The sequence below is a fragment of the Pinus tabuliformis genome, chromosome 9 (assembly GCF_031772625.1).
Source record: "Pinus tabuliformis cultivar Carrire ecotype Pingquan chromosome 9, CPIR1, whole genome shotgun sequence".
Classification (NCBI taxonomy): domain Eukaryota; kingdom Viridiplantae; phylum Streptophyta; class Pinopsida; order Pinales; family Pinaceae; genus Pinus; species Pinus tabuliformis.
Genome location: NC_142307.1, coordinates 421,170,114 through 421,191,932, shown reverse-complemented (window position 1 = coordinate 421,191,932; position 21,819 = coordinate 421,170,114). Strand labels below are relative to the sequence as shown.

General features: G+C 39.7%; 1 protein-coding gene across 1 annotated transcript; it reads left to right on the top strand.

Annotated features, from left to right (window-relative positions):
- The first annotated feature begins 15,594 nt into the window (after window positions 1-15,594).
- LOC149148938 (uncharacterized) lies at window positions 15,595-16,407 on the top strand. Its single transcript, XM_089442323.1, has one exon. The coding sequence runs from the start codon at window positions 15,595-15,597 to the stop codon at window positions 16,405-16,407; it is 813 nt and encodes a 270-aa protein (XP_089298449.1).
- Window positions 16,408-21,819: the final 5,412 nt, after the last annotated feature.

The window sequence follows — 21,819 nt, the reverse complement described above, 5'->3', positions numbered from 1 at the left end:
TCAGAAACATTTGATTTAGATTTGCTACATCTATTGGCGAAATGCCCATATTCGTGACATACCTTGCACTTGAAGGGCAGCTGCTCGTAGTCCACTTGCTGTATGTGCGTCCACTGATCAACTTTGAGTTTGATTGCTTCCGGCAGTCCCTTACCGAGATCTACTTCAACACATATCCGCGCGCAGGCATGCATGTTCTCCTTTGGTTTAGATCTGTCGATATATTTTCCGACGGCATTCCCAATGGCCTTCACAGATTCGTCCCCCCAGCAATGAAGCGGCAGATGGGGCAGGGGAACCCAGACGGGGACAGCGCTGGGAACATCCATCTCAGGATCGAAGTCAGGGGTCCATCTGTTAAGGTAAAGGCCTCGAGAGTCCATGAAATAGGGGCCGTTTCTGAAGATGAGGTTACGATCCTCCATTGTTTCAAACAGGAAGGTGTAGAACCCCCTCCCGCAGAACCTGATTGCGATTTTCCCTTGCACTATCGAGTTCCAGTTTCTCTAGACCCATTTTTGAACTGAACGAGGAGAAGGCCACAATCCCGTGAACTGTCCTACCAGTCCTCTTTCTGCTAATGCAACTGCTGCTCTCCTCGGGAGGGAAGGGGGGAGCGAGACTTCCGGAATTTCGTCTAACTTCTTAATGAATTTAGAGGCTGTAGGGCGAATTTTGTTTGCTGCATTCTCAGGGATAAGAGAAGCGAAAGATTTTTCCAGGTCATCCTGATCCTGAGACGAAGGATTCATTTCAGGCATCGAAGGGGATCAAGGGATTCAAGAGGGGAACCGGGGGAGTCCCCGGTGAAGGGAGAGGGCAGAGGCCCGAAGGATTGAAAAAAGAGGGCAGGAGGCCCGAGACCGAGAGGGGATCAGCAGAGCGCGGGCCTAGCAGCGGCGCTGCCAGGCACAGGCACGCGGGGGGGGTCAGGCTAGGTCAGGAAAGCTCGAAGCGGGATCGCCAGAGCCGCATCTCTCCGCTCTAACCTCATAACATCCACTAATCTCTCTATTCACCTTAATTTTTAATTAAATTAAAATAATTATATAAATTAAATGATTAATGAATTCTGATACTTACATGGCGAACCCTAGAACCTCTGTCTCCGTGCCCTCGGCCGCCGTCGGCTCTTGGCATGCTCTGTGTGAGAAGGGGTTTGAGAGATCTAAGCTAAGACTTAAGGATTATCTCTCAGAAGCAGATCAGCAGCATGATTTAGCCATGTTCGCCGGCTTGAACCCCAGCAATGATGCCTCCATGCCTCATGCCGCCGCAGGGTTTCAGATTGTTCCGGCTGCGATGGGGACGGAGAGAACTGGGCAAAGACCAAAGGGCTTTCACTCAAACGCAGGCGTACAAGATTCCCAAGCCATCATCACAGGTGCTGCAGATCCAAAAGAACTTGTAATCCTCTTAGCCGAATACTCCCGGAAAGCCTGGACCCGGCCCCCTGTCTCCACGACGCGCCTATGTAGGCCCCTTTCGATGGCTGGAGCAGCGAACAAGATAGATCGTGCAGATCTGTTGGCTTGTCCTTTGTCCAGAGTTTCCAGAAACGAAGGAATGGCGTCTATCAGATGCACGCAGCCCCTGCCACCTAGACAATTGCGGGATCTGATAATTTATCAAGGCAGTTGCCTTTCCTCTCCACAGATCGATTGGGGAAAAAGGCTCTCGGGAACTTCCTCTTCCTTCCAGATTCAAATCAGGCTTCTTTCTGGCAAAACTATGCTTCATTGGGTTTGCCAGACGGATCTAGTGCGGAATCTCAAGCATGCATTGGACATCAAACTGGGGATCCCGTCTGCAGTTCAAAGGCTTCTCTTCGAAGGTAAACATCTTGAGGATCCCTTCCCCATTTCTTCTTACGGCATTGTGAAAGATGCATCTGTTATCTTAACCCTTCGGCTTCGAGGAGGAGCTGTGGGAGAGCCTTCTTCAGCTAAAGCTTTCTCGTATAAAGATGTTGTCCATGCCAAACAGTCTGAAAAGACAGATCCGCCATTGCAGTATTCACCCAAGCCTTTCTTGGTTGACAGAGTGGAGGAAGTCCCCTCAGTTGAGATCTCGTACCCTGATCTTGAAGACGAAACCCAGAAATTGGTTGAAAGGGCCATCATCTGCAGATTCAATGGGCTCTGGCCGCGCTCACAGGATCTGTATGACTGGATCAAAGATAATTGGACTGACCGCTGCAAGGTTTATTTCTGTGCAAAAGGATATTTCATAGTGCTGTTTGACGACCTCGAGCATTGCTACAAGGCCCTCGACGAAGGACCTTGGTTCATGGGAGAAGCTGGCCTCTTCCTCACTCCATGGTTTCCAGACTTTGACCCAGCCACAGCGGTTATCACCAAAGCCCCGGTATGGATCAGACTTCCAAATCTCCCTATTCACCTGTGGCGCACAGAAGTATACAGGCAAATCGGCAATACCTTGGGTAGCTTTCTCACAGGAGACTACAAGAGAGAGAGGCAAGGGCTCTATACACATGCAAGAGTTTGTGTGGAGCTTGATTTAAGCAAGGGATTGCCAGAGTACATCAATCTCAAGATCAAGGACTTTATCTGGACCCAGTTTCTAGAGTACGAAAACACGGCCTTCAGATGCCGTCATTGTCACCTAACAGGGCATCTGCATCACTCTTGCCCAGCGCTGTCAGCAAGAGCGAAAAAGGGCCTCTTCGCTCACTCTAAGCCCAAGCGTTGGGCTCCTTGTCCTCAGCAGCCAGCTGGAAAATCCAGCTCCCCTTGTAAGGAGAAGGAGGAAAGAGAGCCAGAACCAGATCAGACGCAGCAGCCGATGGAACCGCCACCGATCAACATGGGGATCTCCCAGGTCTCAGCAATCTCCCAGAAACGTCCCCATGAGACTTCTTCCTCGGATTCAGAGAAGGAGTCCCCGATGATAGAGAACTCCAGTCTTCAAGTTGTTCTAGCCCATCCTCCCCAGGATGGCTGGACAAAAGTCAACAAAAAGAAAGGGAAAAAACATTGTGGAGCAGTCATTGCCCCGCTGGGGTAACAGCCTGACAGTTTGTCTTTGCTAGCGAATCTGTTGATGTAGTTGAGCTTGTTTCTTCCTCCGAGACCGAGGTTGATGATCCCATCATTTCCGGTCTGTCGGTCTTTTGTTTTTCCTGTAGCTCTGTGATTGTTTCTTTCTTCCGGGACCGAGGTTGATGATTCCATCATTTCCGGTCAGACGGTCTTTTGCCTCTCCAGACTGTACAATATTTTACTTAATAGATTTAGTCTTTTACCGAGAAAAAAAAAATGATTAATGAATTCAACAACTATTATTTTCAACCTCTTGATTTCTTTTCAACCTCTCCGCCTGATTTTCAAATTCCTCTTCTTTTCAATGTCTCCTAGTGCTTTTCAATTCCTCTGGGTGCTCAATAAAATCTAGTGTTAGTTGGGACCTGAACTAGTTTTAGGAAAAGGAATCTATTGAGCCTAACAAGCTATTTCACACTAATTAGTCTAAAATCGCAACTTTTTGCAAACTAACACTAGTGTCCCGCAGGTGTTTCAAGTAGCTGCTGTATCTCAAGCATTTTGCAGGCATTTATCGAAAATTAATTTGAAATAATACCTGTTTCACATGAATTCTAACGTGGGCAAGGTGGCATTGTGATGCTTCACTTATTTGAGGGAAGCACATTTTCTTCTATCTTTTGAGGTAACTGGTTGCCTATTTCAAAATTTTGCAGATATTTATCGTAATTTAAGAGAAAATTTGGTTTCCTGAGGATAAATTATAATGAATAAACTCTCTTAAATGTCTGTTATTAGAAGTCTAGATAACTATATTTTCACTTGAATGATCAGCTTGAACAGCAAATGAAAAGCCGTTCTAAAAATGGTTAATGCATTTTACAAGAGACATGTCTGTAATACCCATAAAATACCAAAGCTTAAAAGAATCGAGATCGTTACCTCTCAGTCCTTAAATTGAGGGGAAGAAAAACTGAAAAACAAAGAAATAAGAAATGCACGCAAGTATAAAAACGAAACCGAATTGAAATATATCCAAATGTAAAGTTCTTGTGCGAGAAACTTGAAAGAATGAGTAACAGAAGGCAGAGCTGACGAATTTATTAAGAAAAAAGAAAATATTTAATTGTTTAGGTCATGATTTTGAATCTTAAAAGAATTCCAAACAACAAAAACATTAGGTGTAGAAAAATCACATAAGAAACAGGCAGAGCTGGCGAATTTGTTAAGAAAAAAGAAAATATTTAATTGTTTTAATGATTTGAATCTTAAAAGAAATTCCAAACAACAAAAACATTAGGTGCTGAAAAATGACATAAGAAACATCCATTGAGAAGATTAAGAATTATGTATTTTTCATTTGCAGAATTCTTTGTATTTATTATGTAATAAGTTGGTTTGAATTATATAGAAATTGAATTTGGATAGGATTGATAACAATATTTTTTCGGATCATCCAAAATCATCTAAATTAAATTCAATTGGTTTTTTTAGTTCAATGTTGTAATTTTTTTTTTTTTTAAATTAAATTAAATTTAATTGGTATATTTTTAGTTCAATGTTGTAATCTAAATTTTTGTATGTAACGCCCCTAGTAAATCGATAATGTTTTAAGTAAGGCAGTAAAATTTAACTGTTGACTAAGGTTATGTTTGGTGAAATTAAAATAACTATGTTGCTACTGCTGTTAATTAATTATGTTGATTAATTATTGCTACTACTGTTTAATTAATTATGTTGATTAATTGTTGTTAGTAGCTATTGAGGTGGTTGGAAAAAGAAAACCTAACTACCTTCATGAGAAGGTTGAGACCCCATAGGAAAAGGGGGAAAGTTATGCTAAGTCTGGTAGAGACCAGATAGCGGAGGAAAAAGAAAAGAGAGTTGCTCTTTTGGAAAAAAATGCTATGTCTGGTAAAGATCAGATGGCATGTGTCTGGAAGGCGGAAGCTTCCTGAACCGCTACGTCTGGTAAGGACCAGATAGCGTGACTCTGGTATAGCCAGAGAGTTTGCAGACAGTGAAGATCTGCAGAAGTGCTTGGGGGTGGAAGATCGAGGAGGATCTTCCTAAGGTCGGGAGGTTGACAAGCGCAATAGAGAGGTTTGCCTCTGTTCAGGTATGGATTAACTGAGAAACTTAATAGTTATTAAGGGTTTATGTATACTGTGAAATTAATTAGGGTCTATGACAGGCCTAGAACTGTGTATGGCATTGGAAGAATTTCTGTAATTATGCAGGCATTGGTAGAGATGGAAAATGTAAACACATTGATGACATTTAAGAACGAATTTCTGTGCGACTGACAGAAGGAAGAAAAGACTAAACTAGATTTAATTAAAGATCATAGATTTCCATACTGGAACAATTCCTGTAGCATAAGTGACAGTTAAATGGAAAACAAAATACTGTGTATATTTATTTCAGCCTACGCAGATAAATTGAAAACAATATATATATTTGCATACAAAGATCCCAAGAATGCTACTGAGGAAATAAAGAAAACTGTAACAGGTCAAAAATTGAGTCAATACGTGTACTCTCTAGACTAAACAACCAATCGAAGATCGCAGGATCACCATCTTAACAATGTAGTTTAAGAATGAATAATTCGGTAACGAAAAACACTCCAGTACTTGAAAAACAAAGGAAGGGCAGCGCCCACATCATAAACATAAATAAACGATAACAGACATTCCAAAAAACAAGGAACGAGCTTGTCAGCCTAATGTTGGTTCTCGAGAATGAAACAGAATTACATTATTAATGTTATGTGCTATGGTTAGCATATATATAACTTAGCAATAATACATTTTCTATTATATGTAAATAAATTAAAAATCTATTATTGCATTTGAATTCTTAATGTTAAGTTCTATTATTGTTAAGGTAAATTTTTTTTTTTTTACTCCGGTTCTGTAGTGTTACAGTGTAGTTTGTATGTTATAGCATAAATAATTTTAAATTCAGTTTATTTATTTAGGTTTAAGTATTTTTTTTTCTTTTCTGTTATTCCTAACTTATAGAGAATATATAATGTTGTAGAGATAGGTCGATAGAATACAATTTTATTTAAATATGATAAAAGTTAATTTTGGAATGGAGGAGCAAGTGAGTTGGAATGGTCCTTGTGGTGGAGTACTACGGAGTAGGTAAGTTTTGGTTTTGTCTTTTAGTAGATATTCATTTTCTTCAATATAATTGTATTGGGCTTTGATAAAAGTGTAATAGTTAGAATGGAGGATTAGGTTGCTAGAATGAATCCTATGTGGAGGAACATGCATGCTTTTTGTTTTATTTTTCTTCAGGTGTAAATTTAGGTTTTATATTTTTGCAAATATTTATCTTTTTGAATCTATATGACTATCTTTCTTATATTAAAATGATATTGAAAAGAAAAAATTAAATTGAGCAATTTCTTATTTAGCTATTATGTTTGGAGATTGAGTCAAAGCCTTTGCCTCCTACTCCTACCTGAAAAGACAGATTCTTCCCCGATTACTAGAGTAAAAATGTATATACTCTATTTTCGTAAATTTAAATTTATATCTTTTTAAAATAAAATAATTTTTTTTTAATTAATAAATTAAATTTCTTATATAATTAGAAAAAACTAAGATATTATTTTATTCACCTATTTTTAAATCACTACATTTTATCTATCCATTAACTCACTTCTCATATATCTAATTATTTAATAAACATAAATTTTATTTATATCTATATTATAACTAATAATACTTAGTAATACTTATATTTTATAAAAAAAATAAATATTAATCCCGGCCCATGCGGGTCCGTCTCATGACTTCTCCCTTTTCCGGTACAATTACCTATGCTCACTTTTCTTGCTCTACTTTTACTGAGGCTAGATCGAATGAATAAATTCTTCCCCGATCTACTCTAGTGGGCATGCTACCGAAGATTGCGCTGACCTGATTGAGAAGTGGCTGGCTCTTGCAAGATAGACGGCTATCAATTTGGTGATTTCAACAATTTTTGTTTGGTTATATATCACAGCGCCCCTAGATGCAAGAAATCATGAAGTGATGAAATCTGAGACGGCCTTCTTCCTCTCTTTTGGAAATCTCAAAGCTTTGATTTGTTTTTACCTCCACATGTGATTCGATATAAGTATCTTTGTTTCACATGAAAATTAATTTTCACAAATTTATTTGCGAACATATAAATATAAAATTATTATTTATTTATATAATTTTAAATAATTTTTTTAATAACATTTATTTATATAATTTTAAAATAAATATATTATTAATAATTAGATTTTCAAATAAAAATATAATTTTTAAGAAATATAAAATTATATTTATTAAAATAAATAAATATTATTAATAATATTTATATTTCAAATTATATATATATATATATTTATATTTTGTTAACTTTGGCAGAGTTGCTATCTATATTTTATAATCAAAATTTACATCCATCCATCAAATGTTTTATGTGGTTAACCTGCCCAAAGGAAACCAGGCAACCACTTGTCTGCATTAAATCTAGCTCAAAATTTGAAAATGTTCATTTTTGTGTTTCTAACATGTTTGCTCTTCCGAGCTCTACTCATTATCCTAGCTTTTATTCTAAGGTAATACATCAGATTTCAATTTTTTGCATCAAAAAACACTAACGGACTTGACATACTGCATCAGTCTTCATCTGAGGAGATTATTGGGGCAGGCGCTTGATCCAGGGGTCTCGTGTCTCTGTTCCATTATCCATTTCATCTCCCTCAACATCTGTTCCATTCTTCCCGGGATAAGATTGTTGTGAGAGGCCTGAATCTGTATCTCTGCAATTTCCTTAAGAAGCACTGACTTCATGTTTTCCCATTCTTCCTGGTTCTGGTTCCATAACTGCTCGTTCCGCTGCCTCATCTCCTCCTCTTCTTCCTCCCGGACAGCCCGATTCATTTCCATGGCTCTGGCTACCACATGCTTCATTATCCAATAATGTTGGATCGTTTTATTGAAGAGTGAGTTACGGCTGCGCGAATTACCTGGGTCTGGCACCATGGCCTCCCAATCTCCCCTGGGGACCTCCTGGTTCGAGCTGATTGATCTCAGCTCTCTCTCCCAACCGTTTATCTGCTCCCAAATTTCGGGTGGGTTCCCCGCCATGTAAGCATTTATAATGTTCATCATATGCTCGGCCTCCGATTTCCTTCCTCTCCTTTTCAAATTTTTGCTGGTTCCCTCTTCCTGTTTTGGAGCCTTTTTCGCTTTCCGCGGGGCCATGTTCTTTCTTGACTGAATGTTGTGCTTTACTGAATCTTTCTTACCTAGCAAGACATGATACCATAAGTCAGTAACACGGTTTAAAATTTGAGTTTTGATCCATTTACTTACCACCCTTTCCTTGCCAGAATTCTAGTTTCCCAGGGTTTGAAAATGGTGTGACGGCGCAGAACGCACCGAGGGCCGACCTGTAATTCGGCCCATTTCATTTCCTCCACTCGAAATGGCCACGGGAACCCCTCGTTGCCCTTGTTGCTGGCTTTCTGAGGGTCTGTGCAGGTCATCTCTTCTCTCCGGCTGTCGAAGGGGACGACTTTCTCTCCTTTTATCCCGGGATTTCCTACTCTTTATCCTTCTGGACTTTTCTACAAGAATGAAAGGAGCAGGGGTTCGGCTGCTTACAGGGTTATCTCGCCTTCCAGAGATTCCTCCCTTCCCCACCCTGAGAGCTATCCTGGGTTTGGGTTTTCCTTTCCTCAGGAGACCTTGATTCATTTTCCCCAGATGACCAGCAGATCTCCTCGGAGCTAGGGCTTTCTGGCTTGCTCCTCTGGTCCAGTAAGGACACTACTTCCCGGGTCTGAGGTTTCCTACAGACAAGCTATGTCTACCTCCGAATTTCAGCCTCATGGTTTCCTTAGGAAAATAACTTAGACTCCTACTTCTAGCTACAACGTAAAATACTGAACTGGAGAATGAATCAACATACCACCTTTCCCCGCTGTTGACGTAGCCTTTGTCTGATCGCTGCTCCTGTCTACCACCTTTTTTCGTTCCCTCCTGCTTCGAGCTCTGCTACATGAAAATTTCTAATGCCATCTTAGGCCCTCTTTGGTTTATTCCTATCCTTCTATCCCTTCTGACCTCCACCTGTCCTGTTTCTTTCCCGGCACTTTTTCCGAAGTCCTTTTCTCAGGATGTGCCTCGATCGTTCTATCCTCCTTTACTCCTCATAACTCCTACGTCCTCCTGGCTGCAACTGCCATATACTCTCTGTCCTTCTGCTGCCACTTGCCATCCCTTCTCTGACCCTTTGCCCGGCTCCACACCTGCCCTCCACCATCTCATTCCTTGAGTGTGCCTCCGCTTCGTCCCTGCCCTGCTCCCTCACCTGCCCTTTTTTCCATTTACTCCGTTCATTTCTCACGTGTGTCCTATCTGTCGTCACTGACTGAGTACTTTCCCCGCATCTGCCACTTGCTTCCTTTTCCTGAACATTCCTCTTTGGATCACTATTGCCACTGTTATCGATGTCTAAGAGTTTCTGCAACTGCTCCTTCTCCTCCGAGTGAGGGAGCTTTGTTCCTCTGAGGTCCATCAACCTTCCCCTGTTTCGGCTTCCCCAATTAGCTAGCCAGTCTGTCGGTCTGTTGCCTGTTCGCCTTACGTGTGTGGGAATAAGATAGTCTATTCTATTTATCAATTTCCCTATTTCACTGGTTAACCATGCTGTTCTCCAGCTCTTGCTAATCTTTTCCGCTGGTGTCTTGTTTTGCAGTTGTTTTACCATGTCAACTACCAGTTTCGAATCACCTTCAATTTGAAGGTTCTGGTGCTTTTCCTGAATGGCAATTTCGAGTCCTCGTTTTAGCGCGTGTAACTCCGCTTCATTATTCGTTGCTTCTCCACAATCCATCGAAAAAATTCTCAGAGTTTTTCCGCCGTTGTTCCTAAGTAGCCCCCCTATTCTTGCTTCTCCCGGGTTGCCTTTTGCTGCCTCATCGAAGTTTAGCTTGACAAAGCCTTGCGGTGGATGCCTGTAAGTGCTTATCTCTTCAACCTCTCTATTTTGGCTTTTACTTTGGGTTCTGTCTATCATGCTTTGTTTTAATTGTAACCACTGCAAAATCCTCTCCTCTGTTTGGTTAATCTTCCAGTCTTCATCATTCCACCTTTCTGTTAAAATTGTTTCTCTGATATTTTGTATTGTTTGTTTCCATATTTCAGTCGGGGTTCTCTTTTCTTCTTTAAATATCACGCTGTTTCTTTCCTTCCAGATGTTCCAAAGCATGAACCCTACGAACAACATCCACACGCGGTTTAAGACCTGGTTCTGGTAAGGTTTTCTTGGCCAATTTTTCAAAGTATTTTTTATATTATGGTAGTTTCTGTGACAATTTTCAAACTGTTGCTGGTGACTACTCCACAGGTTGCTGCGGATGGTGCAGCTGTTTGTTAAGTGCTCCATCGTCTGCTCCTATTCGTGGCATAGTGCGCATCGTGGGGGTCCCTGCATCCCTTTTTTTCGAACTTGATCCCAGGTTAGTACCCATTCATGGTGTAAAATCCATAGAAAGAAGGTTATTTTAGGCCAAGTCTTGATTTTCCAGATGTTTTTCCATTTTTTTGGTTCTGTCTGTCGATTATGCCCTGCCTTTAAATAATAAACTTCTGCTATAGATAACGTGTCTTTTATTCGGGTTCTCATTGGAGTATATCCTGCTCTGTTTTTACCGCAACTTTCCTAGATGTCATTTCTTTGTTGTAATCACCCCAGCTTGCTGTCTCTGGGGTTGCTACCTAGTCATCCTTTTGCTTCCAATTTCGCCAGTATTCTCCTATGCTTTGTTTCCAAAAGTTTCCGACCTATTCCCTCTCTGTTCGGGAGGTAAATTCATGGATTTATTGGAGGGCTTCTTTATGGAGAAGTTTTTCTTGCTGTTGCCAGGATTCCTCCCAGAACTTGGTTGTGTCCCCCTCTCTTACCTCCCAAAAGTTGTAGTCTCTTATCAAATCTTTATTGTTCCTAGCCAAATTCCATATTGCTGATCCTTTTTCCTCTGTTTGGCTTCTCATCCTGTCTTCTGGTTTCTCTGCTGCCTCGTATTTCTTCTCCCAAATTTTCTTCCATAGGTCCTGTCCGCCCTGTGTCCACCTCCACCACAGTTTCACACCCATCACTTGGTTGAGTATATAAGGGTCACGCAGACCTAAGCCTCCATCTTTAATTGGTTTGCTGAGCCATTCCCAGGAAAGCAATGCCCATTTTCGAGTTTTAGTTGTCCTTGTCATAATTTTTTTTTAAACATGGCCATTAATTTTTGACAAATAGATTTAGGAACAGCTTGGCTAGACATCTGGTATATTGGGATGGATTGCAATACTGCTCTTAGAAGGATTATCCGGCTAGGGGTATTCAGAGACCGGAATGTCCAATTTTCTATCTTTTTTCTTATCTTGCCTATGAGAGGTTCCCAATTCGCTACTCTGTACTGATACTCATTGAGCATTATGCCAAGATACTTTGTTGGGAAGCTTCCTACTCGGAATCCCATTGTTCTAGTTAAGAATCTTTGAAATGCTACCTGAGTGTTAAAGAAGAATATTTCTAATTTCTCATTGTTAATCTCGGTCCCTGGGGCTTTCGTAAACTCTGAGAGAATTTTTAGTATCTTTTGGGCTTCCTAAAAGGAGGCTTGTCCGTAGATCATTACATCATCTACGAATTGCTGGTGTGTTATAGGAATTTCATTACCCAAAATTCGCAATCCCTTTATTTGTTCATTAGCTAGACGCACTTTCACCAGCTTACCCAGACCTTCTACTGCTAGAATGAATAGAAACGGGGAGAGGGGATCTCCCTGTCTAAGCCCTCTCGTGGGGTTAAAGGCTTCCGAAGGGGTTCCATTTAGCATAACTGACATCACCGGGGTGCTTACCATTGACATTATCCATTTCACCCATCTCTCGTCAAAGCCATGTGCCTTTAGGATACCCCCTAGATAATCCTAACTAAGACGATCATAAGCCTTTGCCAGATCCAGTTTTATTGGCATTCCTTTGTTTCTAGAGTTTTCAGTGAGTGTATTACCTCTCAAGCAACTACTATACCATCTGTTATCTATCTTCCCTTAAAAAAACAAGTTTGCTCCTGAGATATGAGGTCAAGCAAGATTGGTTTAAGTCTGTTTACCATTATTGTAGCCAGTATTTTGTATACCACATTACATAGAGATATTGGTCTGAAGCCCTGGGGTTCTTCCGAGTTCTTTGTTTTCGGAATCAGAGCAAGGAAGGTGGCGTTTAGGGCCGGATGTATGCGCTTTGTACATCTTGATTCTTCCACAAGATTCACAAAGTCCTGGCTCATGAAACTCCAGGAGGCTTGGTAAAATTCTATAGTAAATCCATCAGGCCCCGGGGCCTTGTTCTTCACCATTTTTTTTACCACTTCCTCCACTTCTTCTTTCGTGATCACCCTGAGTAGAGCCAGATTTTGATCTCTGATCACTTTTTTAGGAATATATTGGCACACATTAGTAATTTCCTCGTCCCTTTGTATATTAGGTTCTGTTAAGATCCCTTTAAAATAATCTACCAGTAACTTTTCCATTTCTTTTTGTTGAAGTACCCTGTTCCTTTCACAGTTTTTGAGTGAAAAGATTCTATTATGTTGTCTATGGTTCAACATTTCTTTGTGAATTTTTTTTGAATTTTTCTCCCATTCTTTCAACCACTGGACTCGTGATTTTTGTTTCCATAGAATTTCTCCTTGCTTTCTTCTTTCCCCTATTTGGTTAATCACCCCCCCTTCCTCCTTTCCTAGCTCCTCACTTCTTCCTCCCTCTATGATTTGTTGTTGGAGTCCCTCCATTTTATCTGTAGTTTTTCTTTCTCTTTTCGAATGTTACCAAATTCCCCTCTGTTCCATTTTTTGATTTTTGATTTTAGGTCTTTTAGTCTAATTTGGAACGTATGCATTTTGTTTCTATCTTCCATGTCATTTTTACTCTCCTGCCACCAAGTTTTCATTTTGTTTATGAATTCTAGATCTCTTAGCCAAAAGGCTTCGAACCGGAATGGCCTTTTTTATTCTGAGGGTTCATAGCAATTTCTAGTCTAATAGGCCAATGGTCCGACCCTATAAATGGGAGAATAGAAGCTTCATAGAAGATGTCATTTCCTATTAATTGTTCAGAGGCAAGAAATCTGTCTAGTCTTGACACTATTTGTTTGTTCCCGCCTTTTCTATTATTTCATGTAAATTTTCCATTTCTAGTTGGAATGCCCACCAACCTTAATTCCATTTGCAAATCTTGGAATCTCTCCATCTATGGGTCTTCCCTCTGTATTCCTCTTTTCTTATCTTCTTTAGATGTTGTCATATTGAAGTCTCTTACAATGATCCACATCTGTTCCTGATTCATATTCCAAAGCTTTTACATATGAGTGAGGAATAAATCTCGATCTACTGGGGTATGGCGCCCATAGACTGCTGAAACTAAAAACCATTCACTTTGCCCTATGAGTCTAAAATTTCTTGTAAGGATTCTGGGCATTCCTATCCACCAGTCTGTTATGACTTCTGCTGGATTCCAGATGACTGCTATCCCTCCCGCACTTCCTTTAGCATCTATGGTTACTTGCTCATATCTAGGTTTAATTTTATTTAAAATTTCCTCCATCTTCTGTCCTGAGATTTTGGTTTCCTAGAGCAGCATAATCTGTGGTTTGTCTTTTCTCAGTCGTTCTACTAGATGTCTCTGCTTCCCTTTACTATTCAGACCTCTTATATTCCAGGATGTCATTATCATTGAGGGGTTTGATTGAGGTTTTGGAACACCGCCGAAAGCGGAACAACTCTCCCTGTGTTCACTAACATTTCCCCCATTAGTTGGATGGAATATTTAATGTTTTTCCGTCCTTGTTTTTTTCCCTCCTTTTACTTGTCCTTGCTAGTCTGGTCGACTGTCCTTCTGATTCTCTTGATGTTCTTTAGTCGTTGTTTTGCCTTTTCCCTGTTTGGCTTGATATTGCTGGAATGTTTCCGCATAGAGTCTTTTCTGATCCTTGGGGATAAATCGCTCATCCAAGTTTCTCCATTCATTTAATAATTTTCTCAGGACGACTTTTTCTATACTTAGGTCTTCCCCCCTGTTTATCTCCATTTCTATCTCCATGTTTTTTGTCTATTTTTCCTGTTTTTTGCCTTTTTCTGGAATATCACTCTGTGTTTTTATCTTAGTATGGGTCCTTTCGTTATTGGAGCTGGTGTCTTTCTCTTTTGTCTTCCTGGTATTCTATGGTTCGATCCTCATCTTCCCCTTCTTCTTGGAGGATTTCGAAGCTATTTAATTTTCGTGGGTTTGTTTGTTGTACATTTTTTCCTTCGTTTGAGTTTTCTTTTATTGATCTTCTTCTACTCTTCACCTCCTGGAATCCTTCCTGATCTGTTTTTTTTTGTGCTTACCTTTTTTTTTCTCTTCTTCCTCTTTTTTGGACACTCTTTGATTAGGGGTCCATATTCATGACATCTGCAGCATCTAAAAGGTATATGTTCATAGTCCAGGGTTTGCTACCAAACTTCTTCGTGGTACTGTAACTCCATTGCATCTGGAATCGGGTTAGCAAGTTCATGTATACACATACCCTAGTATGTGATGTATACCTTCCTTTTTTTGTAGTTTCCGCTATTTTCACAGAACTCCCTATCGCATTTCCTATCCTTGCCAAAATTTTCGGGTATCAAAAGTCCATTGGTAAACCAAATAATCTAACCCATACCAGTGCTGCTAAAAATTTTCTTTATCGGGGTTATAGCATTCTCCCCAATATCTCATGAATAGACCAGCATTATAGTAAAAATAAGGGCCATTCTCAAATACTTTTTCTTTGTCTTGCAGGTTAGAGAGGATTATTGTAAAGAATCCTTTTGCTCCCAGTTTCAACTCGATGTGTCCTAGGGGCTGCCATTTTTGCTGAATCCATCTGGTAAGGTCTTTTTCGGACGGCCAGATTCCAATGAACTTGCATATTATGGCATGATCCTTCATGTAGCTTCTGTATCTTTCCAGTTTATTTGGTGGTATTACGAACTGCGGTTTCTCCTCTGCACATGGCAAACATTTTTCACTTTTTCTTGCCTGCCAGGTCGCACGTAGGACAGGGCCTGCGTTCTGCTTCTATGTTGCCGGCTGATTGTTTTGTCCTTCCCCTGCAGCGGCGTCTCGGTAGGAGGGGATATCCCCTCCTGACCTCTTATGTCATGACTATTACTTTCAGTTTCCCCGCTTGTCTTTTGCTCTTACTCTCAGGTTTCTGCACCTTTAACTATCTTGGTTTCTCCCCGTTGTTTTATCTCATGGTCACCATTAGGTTTTAGTTGCAGAGTACTTTAAATTAAATATTAAATATATGATTATTTAATAATAAATATTAAAATAAAATTAATTAATTATTATTATTCACATAAAATATAGTTAAGAATAAGGGAGCTCTGCAACTAAAACCTAATGGTGACCAGGAGGTAAAACGGCGGGGAGAAACCAAGATAGTTAACGGTGTAGAAACCAGAGAGTAACAACAAAAGACAAGCGGGGAAACCGAGAGCAACGGTCATGACGGAAGCGGTCAGGAGGGGAGAGATCCCCTCCTACCGAGATGCCGCGGCAGGAGAAGGACAAAACAGTCAGCCAACAGCAGAGAAGCAGAATGCAGGCCCTGTCCTAGGTGCGACCTGGCAGGCGAGCAGAAGGGGAAAATGTCTGCCATGTGTGGAGGAGAAACCACGGTTCGTAATCCCGCCAAATAAGCTAGAAAGGTACAAAAGCTACATGAAGGATCACGCCATGATCTGCAAGTTTGTTGGAGTTTTACTGTTCGAAAAAGACCTCACCAGATGGATTCAGCAAAAATGGCAGCCACTAGGACACATCGAGCTGAAGCTAGGAGCAAAAAGCTTCTTTACGGTAATCTTCTGTAACTTGCAAGACAAAGAAAGAGTGTTTGAGAACAACCCTTATTTTTACTATAATGCTGGTCTATTCATGAGAGGTTGGGAAGAATGTTATAACTCCGATAAGGAAAAAAATTTAGCAGCACCGGAATGGGTTAGATTATTTGGTTTACCAATGGACTTCTGGGACCCAGAAATTTTGGCAGGGATAGGAAACACGATAGAGAGTTTTGTGAAAATAGCGGAAACTACAAAAAAAGGAAGGTATACTTCGTATGCCAGGATATGTGTATACATGAACATTGGTAACCCGATCCCAGATACAGTGGAGTTAGAGTACCAGGAAGAAGTTTGGCAACAAATCCTGGACTATGAACATGTACCTTTTAAATACCGCAAATATCATGAATATGGACACCTGGTCAAAGAGTGCCCCATAACAACAGAAGAAGACGAGAGAAAGGGTAAGCAGTAAAAGAAAAAACAAACAGACCCGGAATGATTCCAGGAGGTGAAGAGTAGAAAGAGATCTACCAAAGAAAACTCAAATGAAGGAAAAAAAAATACAACAAACAAACCTAGGAAAATCAAATAGCTTCGAAATCCTCCAAGAAGAAGGGGAAGATGGGGATCAAACCATGGAATACTAAGAAGACAAAGGGAAAGACACCAGCTCTAGTAGCGAAAGGACCCATATTAAGAGGAAAGCACCGAGTGATATTCCAGAAAAAAGGCAAAGAACAGGAAAAACAGACAGAAAACATGGAGACAAATGGAGATAAACAGGGGGAAGACCTAAGTATAGAAGAAGAAGCCCTGAGAAAGCTGCTATTAAATGAATGGAGAAACTTGGATGAGCGATTTACCCTCGAGGACCAGAAAAGACTATGCGGAAACATTCCAGCAATATCAAGCAAAACAGGAAAAATACAAAACGACTAAAGAACATCAAGAGAATTAGAAGGACAGTCGACCAGACCAGCGAGGACAAGTAAAAGGAGGGAAAAAAACGAGGACAGAAAAATATTAAAGATTCCATACAATTAATGGGGGGAATGTTAATGAACACAGGAAGAGTTCTGCTGTCGGCGGTGTTTCAAAACCTCAACCAAACCCCTTAATGATATTGACATCCTGGAATATAAGAGGTCTAAACAGTAAAGGGAAGCAGAGACATCTAGCGGAATGGTTGAGAAAATACAAACCACAAATTATGCTGCTTCAAGAAACTAAAATCTCAGGACAAAAGATGGAGGAAATTTTAAATAAAATTAAACCTAGATATGAGCAAGTAACCAGATGCTAAAGGAAGTGCGGGAGGGATAGCAGTCATTTGGAATTCAACAGAAGTCATAACAGACTGGTGGATAGGAATGCCCATAATCTTTATAAGAAAGCTTAGACTCATAGGGCAAAGTGAATGGTTTTTAGTTTCAACAGTCTACGGGCTCCACACCCTAGTAGATCGAGGCTTATTCCTCACTCATATGCAAAAACTTGGGAATATGTATCAAGTACATATGTGGATCATGGCAAGAGACTTCAATATGACAACATCTAAAGAAGAGAAGAAAGGAGGAGTACATAGGGAAGACTCGAAGACGGAGAGATTCCGAGACTTGCAAATGGAATTAAGGTTGGTGGACATTCCAATTATCAATAGAAAATTTACCTAGAACAACAGAAGAGGCGAGAACAAACAAATAGCGTCAAGACTAGATAGATTCCTAGCCTCTGAACAATTAATAGGAAATGACATCTTTTATGAAGCTTCCATCCTCTCATCTATAGGGTCAGACCACTGCCCTATTAAACTGGAGATTGCTATGAACTCTCAGAACAAAATAAGGCTATTTCGGTTTGAGGCCTTTTGGCTAAGAGATCCAGAATTCATAGACAAGATGAAAACTTGGTGGCAGGAGAATAAAACTGGCATGGAAGGTAGAAACAAAATGCATATGTTTCAAATAAGATTAAAAGAGCTAAAAGGAAAAATAAAGAAATGGAACAGAGAGGAATTTGGTAACATCCAAAAAGAGAAAGAAAAACTACAAATAAGAATAAAGGGAATCCAACAACAAATCATAGAGGGAAGAAGAAGTGAGGAGCTGGTAGAGGAAGGGAGGGTGATTAACCAAATAGATGAAAAAAAAAAGCAAGAAGAAATTCTGTGGAAACAAAAATCACGAGTCCAATGGTTGAAAGGAGAGAAAAATTCAAAATTCTTTCACAAAGCAATGCTAAATCATAGGCAGCATAATAGAATCTTTTCACTCAAGGACAGTCAAGGGAACAGGGTATTTCAACAAAAAGAAATGGAGAAGCTACTGGTAGATTACTTCAAAGGGATCTTAACAGAACCTAATATACACGGGGAGGAGGAAATTACTAATGTGTGCCAATATATTCCTAAAAAAGTGACCAGAGAACAAAATTTGGCTCTACTCAAGGTGATCACGAAATAAGAAGTGATAAAAAAATGGCGAAGAACAAGGCCCTGGGGCCTAATGGATTTACTATCGAATTTTACCAAGCCTCCTGGAGTTTCATGAGCCAGGACCTTGTGGAACTTGTGGAAGAATCAAGATGTACAAAGCTCATGCATCCGATCCTAAACGCCGCCTTCCTTGCTCTGATTCCGAAAACGGAGAACTCGAAAGAACTCCAGGGATTCAGACCAATATCTCTATGTAAAGTAATATATAAAATACTGGCTACAATAATGGTAAACAAACTTAAACCAATTTTGCCTGACCTCATCGCTTAGGAGCAAACTGGTTTTGTTAAGGGAAGACAGATAACAGATGGTATAGTAGTTGCTCAAGAGGTAATACACTCACTGAAAAACTATAAAAACAAATAGATGCTAATAAAACTGGATCTGGCAAAGGCTTATGATCGTCTTAGTTTGGAGTATCTGGGGGGTATCCTACAAGCTCATGGCTTTGACGAGAGATGGGTGAAATGGATAATGTCAATGGTGAGCACCCCGGTGATGTTAGTTATGCTAAATGGAACCCCTTCGAAAGCCTTTAATCCCATGAGAGGGCTTAGATAGGGTGATCCCCTTTCCCTGTTTTTATTCATTCTAGCAGCAGAAGGTCTGGGCAGGCTGGTGAAAGCGTGCCTGGCCATTGAACAGATAAAGGGACCGTGAATTTGGGGTAATGAAATTTCTATAACACACCAGCAATTCGTAGATGATGTAATGCTCTACAAACAAGCCACTCTTAAGGAAGCCCGACAAATCCTGAAAATTCTATCCGAGTTCACAAAAGCTTGAGGGACAGAGATTAACAATGAGAAATCAGAAATATTCTTCTTTAACACTCAGGTAGCATCCCAACGATTCTTGGCTAGGACAATGGGATTCAGAGTAGGAAGCTTCGCAGCAAAGTATCTAGACATAATGCTCAATGAGTATCAGTACAAAGTAGCGAACTGGGGACCTTTCGTAGGAAAGATAAGGAAAAAGATAGACAATTGGACATTCCGGTCCCTGAATACCCCTAGCCAGATAATCCTACTAAGAGCAGTATTGGAATCCATCCTAATATACCGGATGTCTAGTGAAGCTATTCCTAAATCTATTTGTCAAAAATTAGTAAACATGTTTAAGAAATTTTTATGGCAAGGAATAGGAAAATACGAAAATGGGCATTACTCTCATAGGAATGGCTCAACAAACCAATCAAAGATGGAGGCTTACGTTTGCGGGACCCTTGTATACTCAACCAAGTGATGGTTGCGAAACTGTGGTGGAGGTGGACACAAGGCGGATAGGACCTATGGAAGAAAATTTGGGAGAAGAAATACGAGGCAGCAGAGAAACTAGAAGACATGATGAGAAGCCAAACAGAGGAAAAATGATCAGCAATATGGAACTTGGCCAGCAACAATAAAGATTTGATAAGAGACTACAGCTTTTGGGAGGTAAGAGAGGGGGACATAGCGAAGTTCTGGGAGGAACCCTGACAACAACGAGAAAAGCTTCTCCATAAAGAAGCCCTTTAAGAAATCCAAGAATTTACCTCGCGAACAGAGGGGGAATTGGTCGGAAACTTCTAGAAACCAAGCATAGGGGAACACTGGCAAAATTGGAAGCAAAACAATGACTGGGTAGCAAACCCAGAGATAGTAAGCTGGGGAGATTATAACAAAGAAATGGCATCCAAGAAAGTTGCGGTTAAAACAAGGCAGGATATACTCCGATGGGGAACCCGAATAAAAGGTATGTTTTCTATAGCAGAAGGGTATTACTTAAAGGCAGGGCATAATCGATAGACATAATAAAAAAAAATGGAAAAACATTTGGAGCTATGGAAATGAATCGGGTTGTCCGGGAGGAAGAAGAGGAGGAAAGAAGGCAGCGGAACGAGCAATTACAGAATCAGAACCAGGAAGAGTTGGAAAACATGAAATCAATGCTTCTTAAGGAAATAACAGCGGTACAGATTCAGGCCTTGCAACAATATCATCCTGGGAAGAATGGAACAGATGTTGAGGGAGATGAAATGGATGATGGAACAAAGAACCGAGATCCCTGGATCAAGCGCCAAGGCGCCTACCCCGATAATCTCCTCAGATGAGGACTGATGCAATAGGTTAAATCTATTAGTGTTTTTTGATGCAAAAAACTGATATTTGATGTATTAGAATAAAAGCTAGGATAATGAGTAGAGCTCGGAAGAGCAGATATGTTAGAAACACAGAGATGAACATTTTCAAATTTTGGTCTGGATTTAATGCAGACAGGTGGTTGCCTGGTTTCCTTCGGGCAGGTTAACCACCTAGAACATATAATGATGGATGTAAATTTTGATTTTGAAATATAGATAGCAGCTCTGCCAAAGTTAACAATATAATATATATATATATATATATATATATATATATATATATAATTAAGAATAAAATAAATAATATTTTATATGAATGCAACTCTGGCCACTCATTTATATAAAAAAATGTATTAGATTCCAGAATGTGTATTATGAGAACTTAATCACCGTGTTATATCATTTACAACTTTATTAAGTGCCTGGGTGCCGACGTTACCACTTATAGATGTGGTTGAATCAATTCTCATTAATTTGTTTACAATGACAATGATAAAAAAGTTCGAGGTCAAAATGCTGCCAACAACATCTCTAGCCATTCATAAGCCATCTGCCTCTTGGTTATTATATGGCATAGTTTTGTGTATAATGTTAAAGCTGAAAAAATACTAAAATTAAATATAAGTTATTTATATTGAATTCTTGATTTAAGAAAAGATAATCTTTTGTAAGTGAAGGATTTCTTAACTATATTACTATTTAATACTCTCGCAATATAACTTCTTGTTCCATCTTCCATTACAAGCATGTTTCCTTAAGACGACTTATATAACAATACAATTTATTATCTTTATTCCATCTTCGATGGTGTTTTGAGTAGTATTTTAATGCAATCTCCTCTCCACCTTAGAATTTGGCCATTGAGAAAGCAAAATTGAATGTGTTCATTTTCAATGGTATTTTTCATGTTTGTTTAATTATTTTCAATTTATGGATTTATTAAATTTTTTCTTTAATTTCAAAATTTAAGTGATTAAGGAAACATAAGTATTCAATCACAGTTTTCAAAGAGGGATGTCTTGGCTTATACTCCAATTTTTGGAGCAACTAAGGATACCTTGCATATGCCCAAGTTTTGGGGCAACTAAGGATACCTTGCCAATGTTCCACTTCTTGCTTTTTTTGTAAAATTTTCTTCCCATTTTCTTCTTCAATTGGCCGTTTATTAGAAAATTTGTTTGTTTTTTGTTATATTGACGAGGCAACAGATTGTCTAAGATCCATATCACTTTGGGTGTTGATTGTATGTATGTGTATATTCATTAACA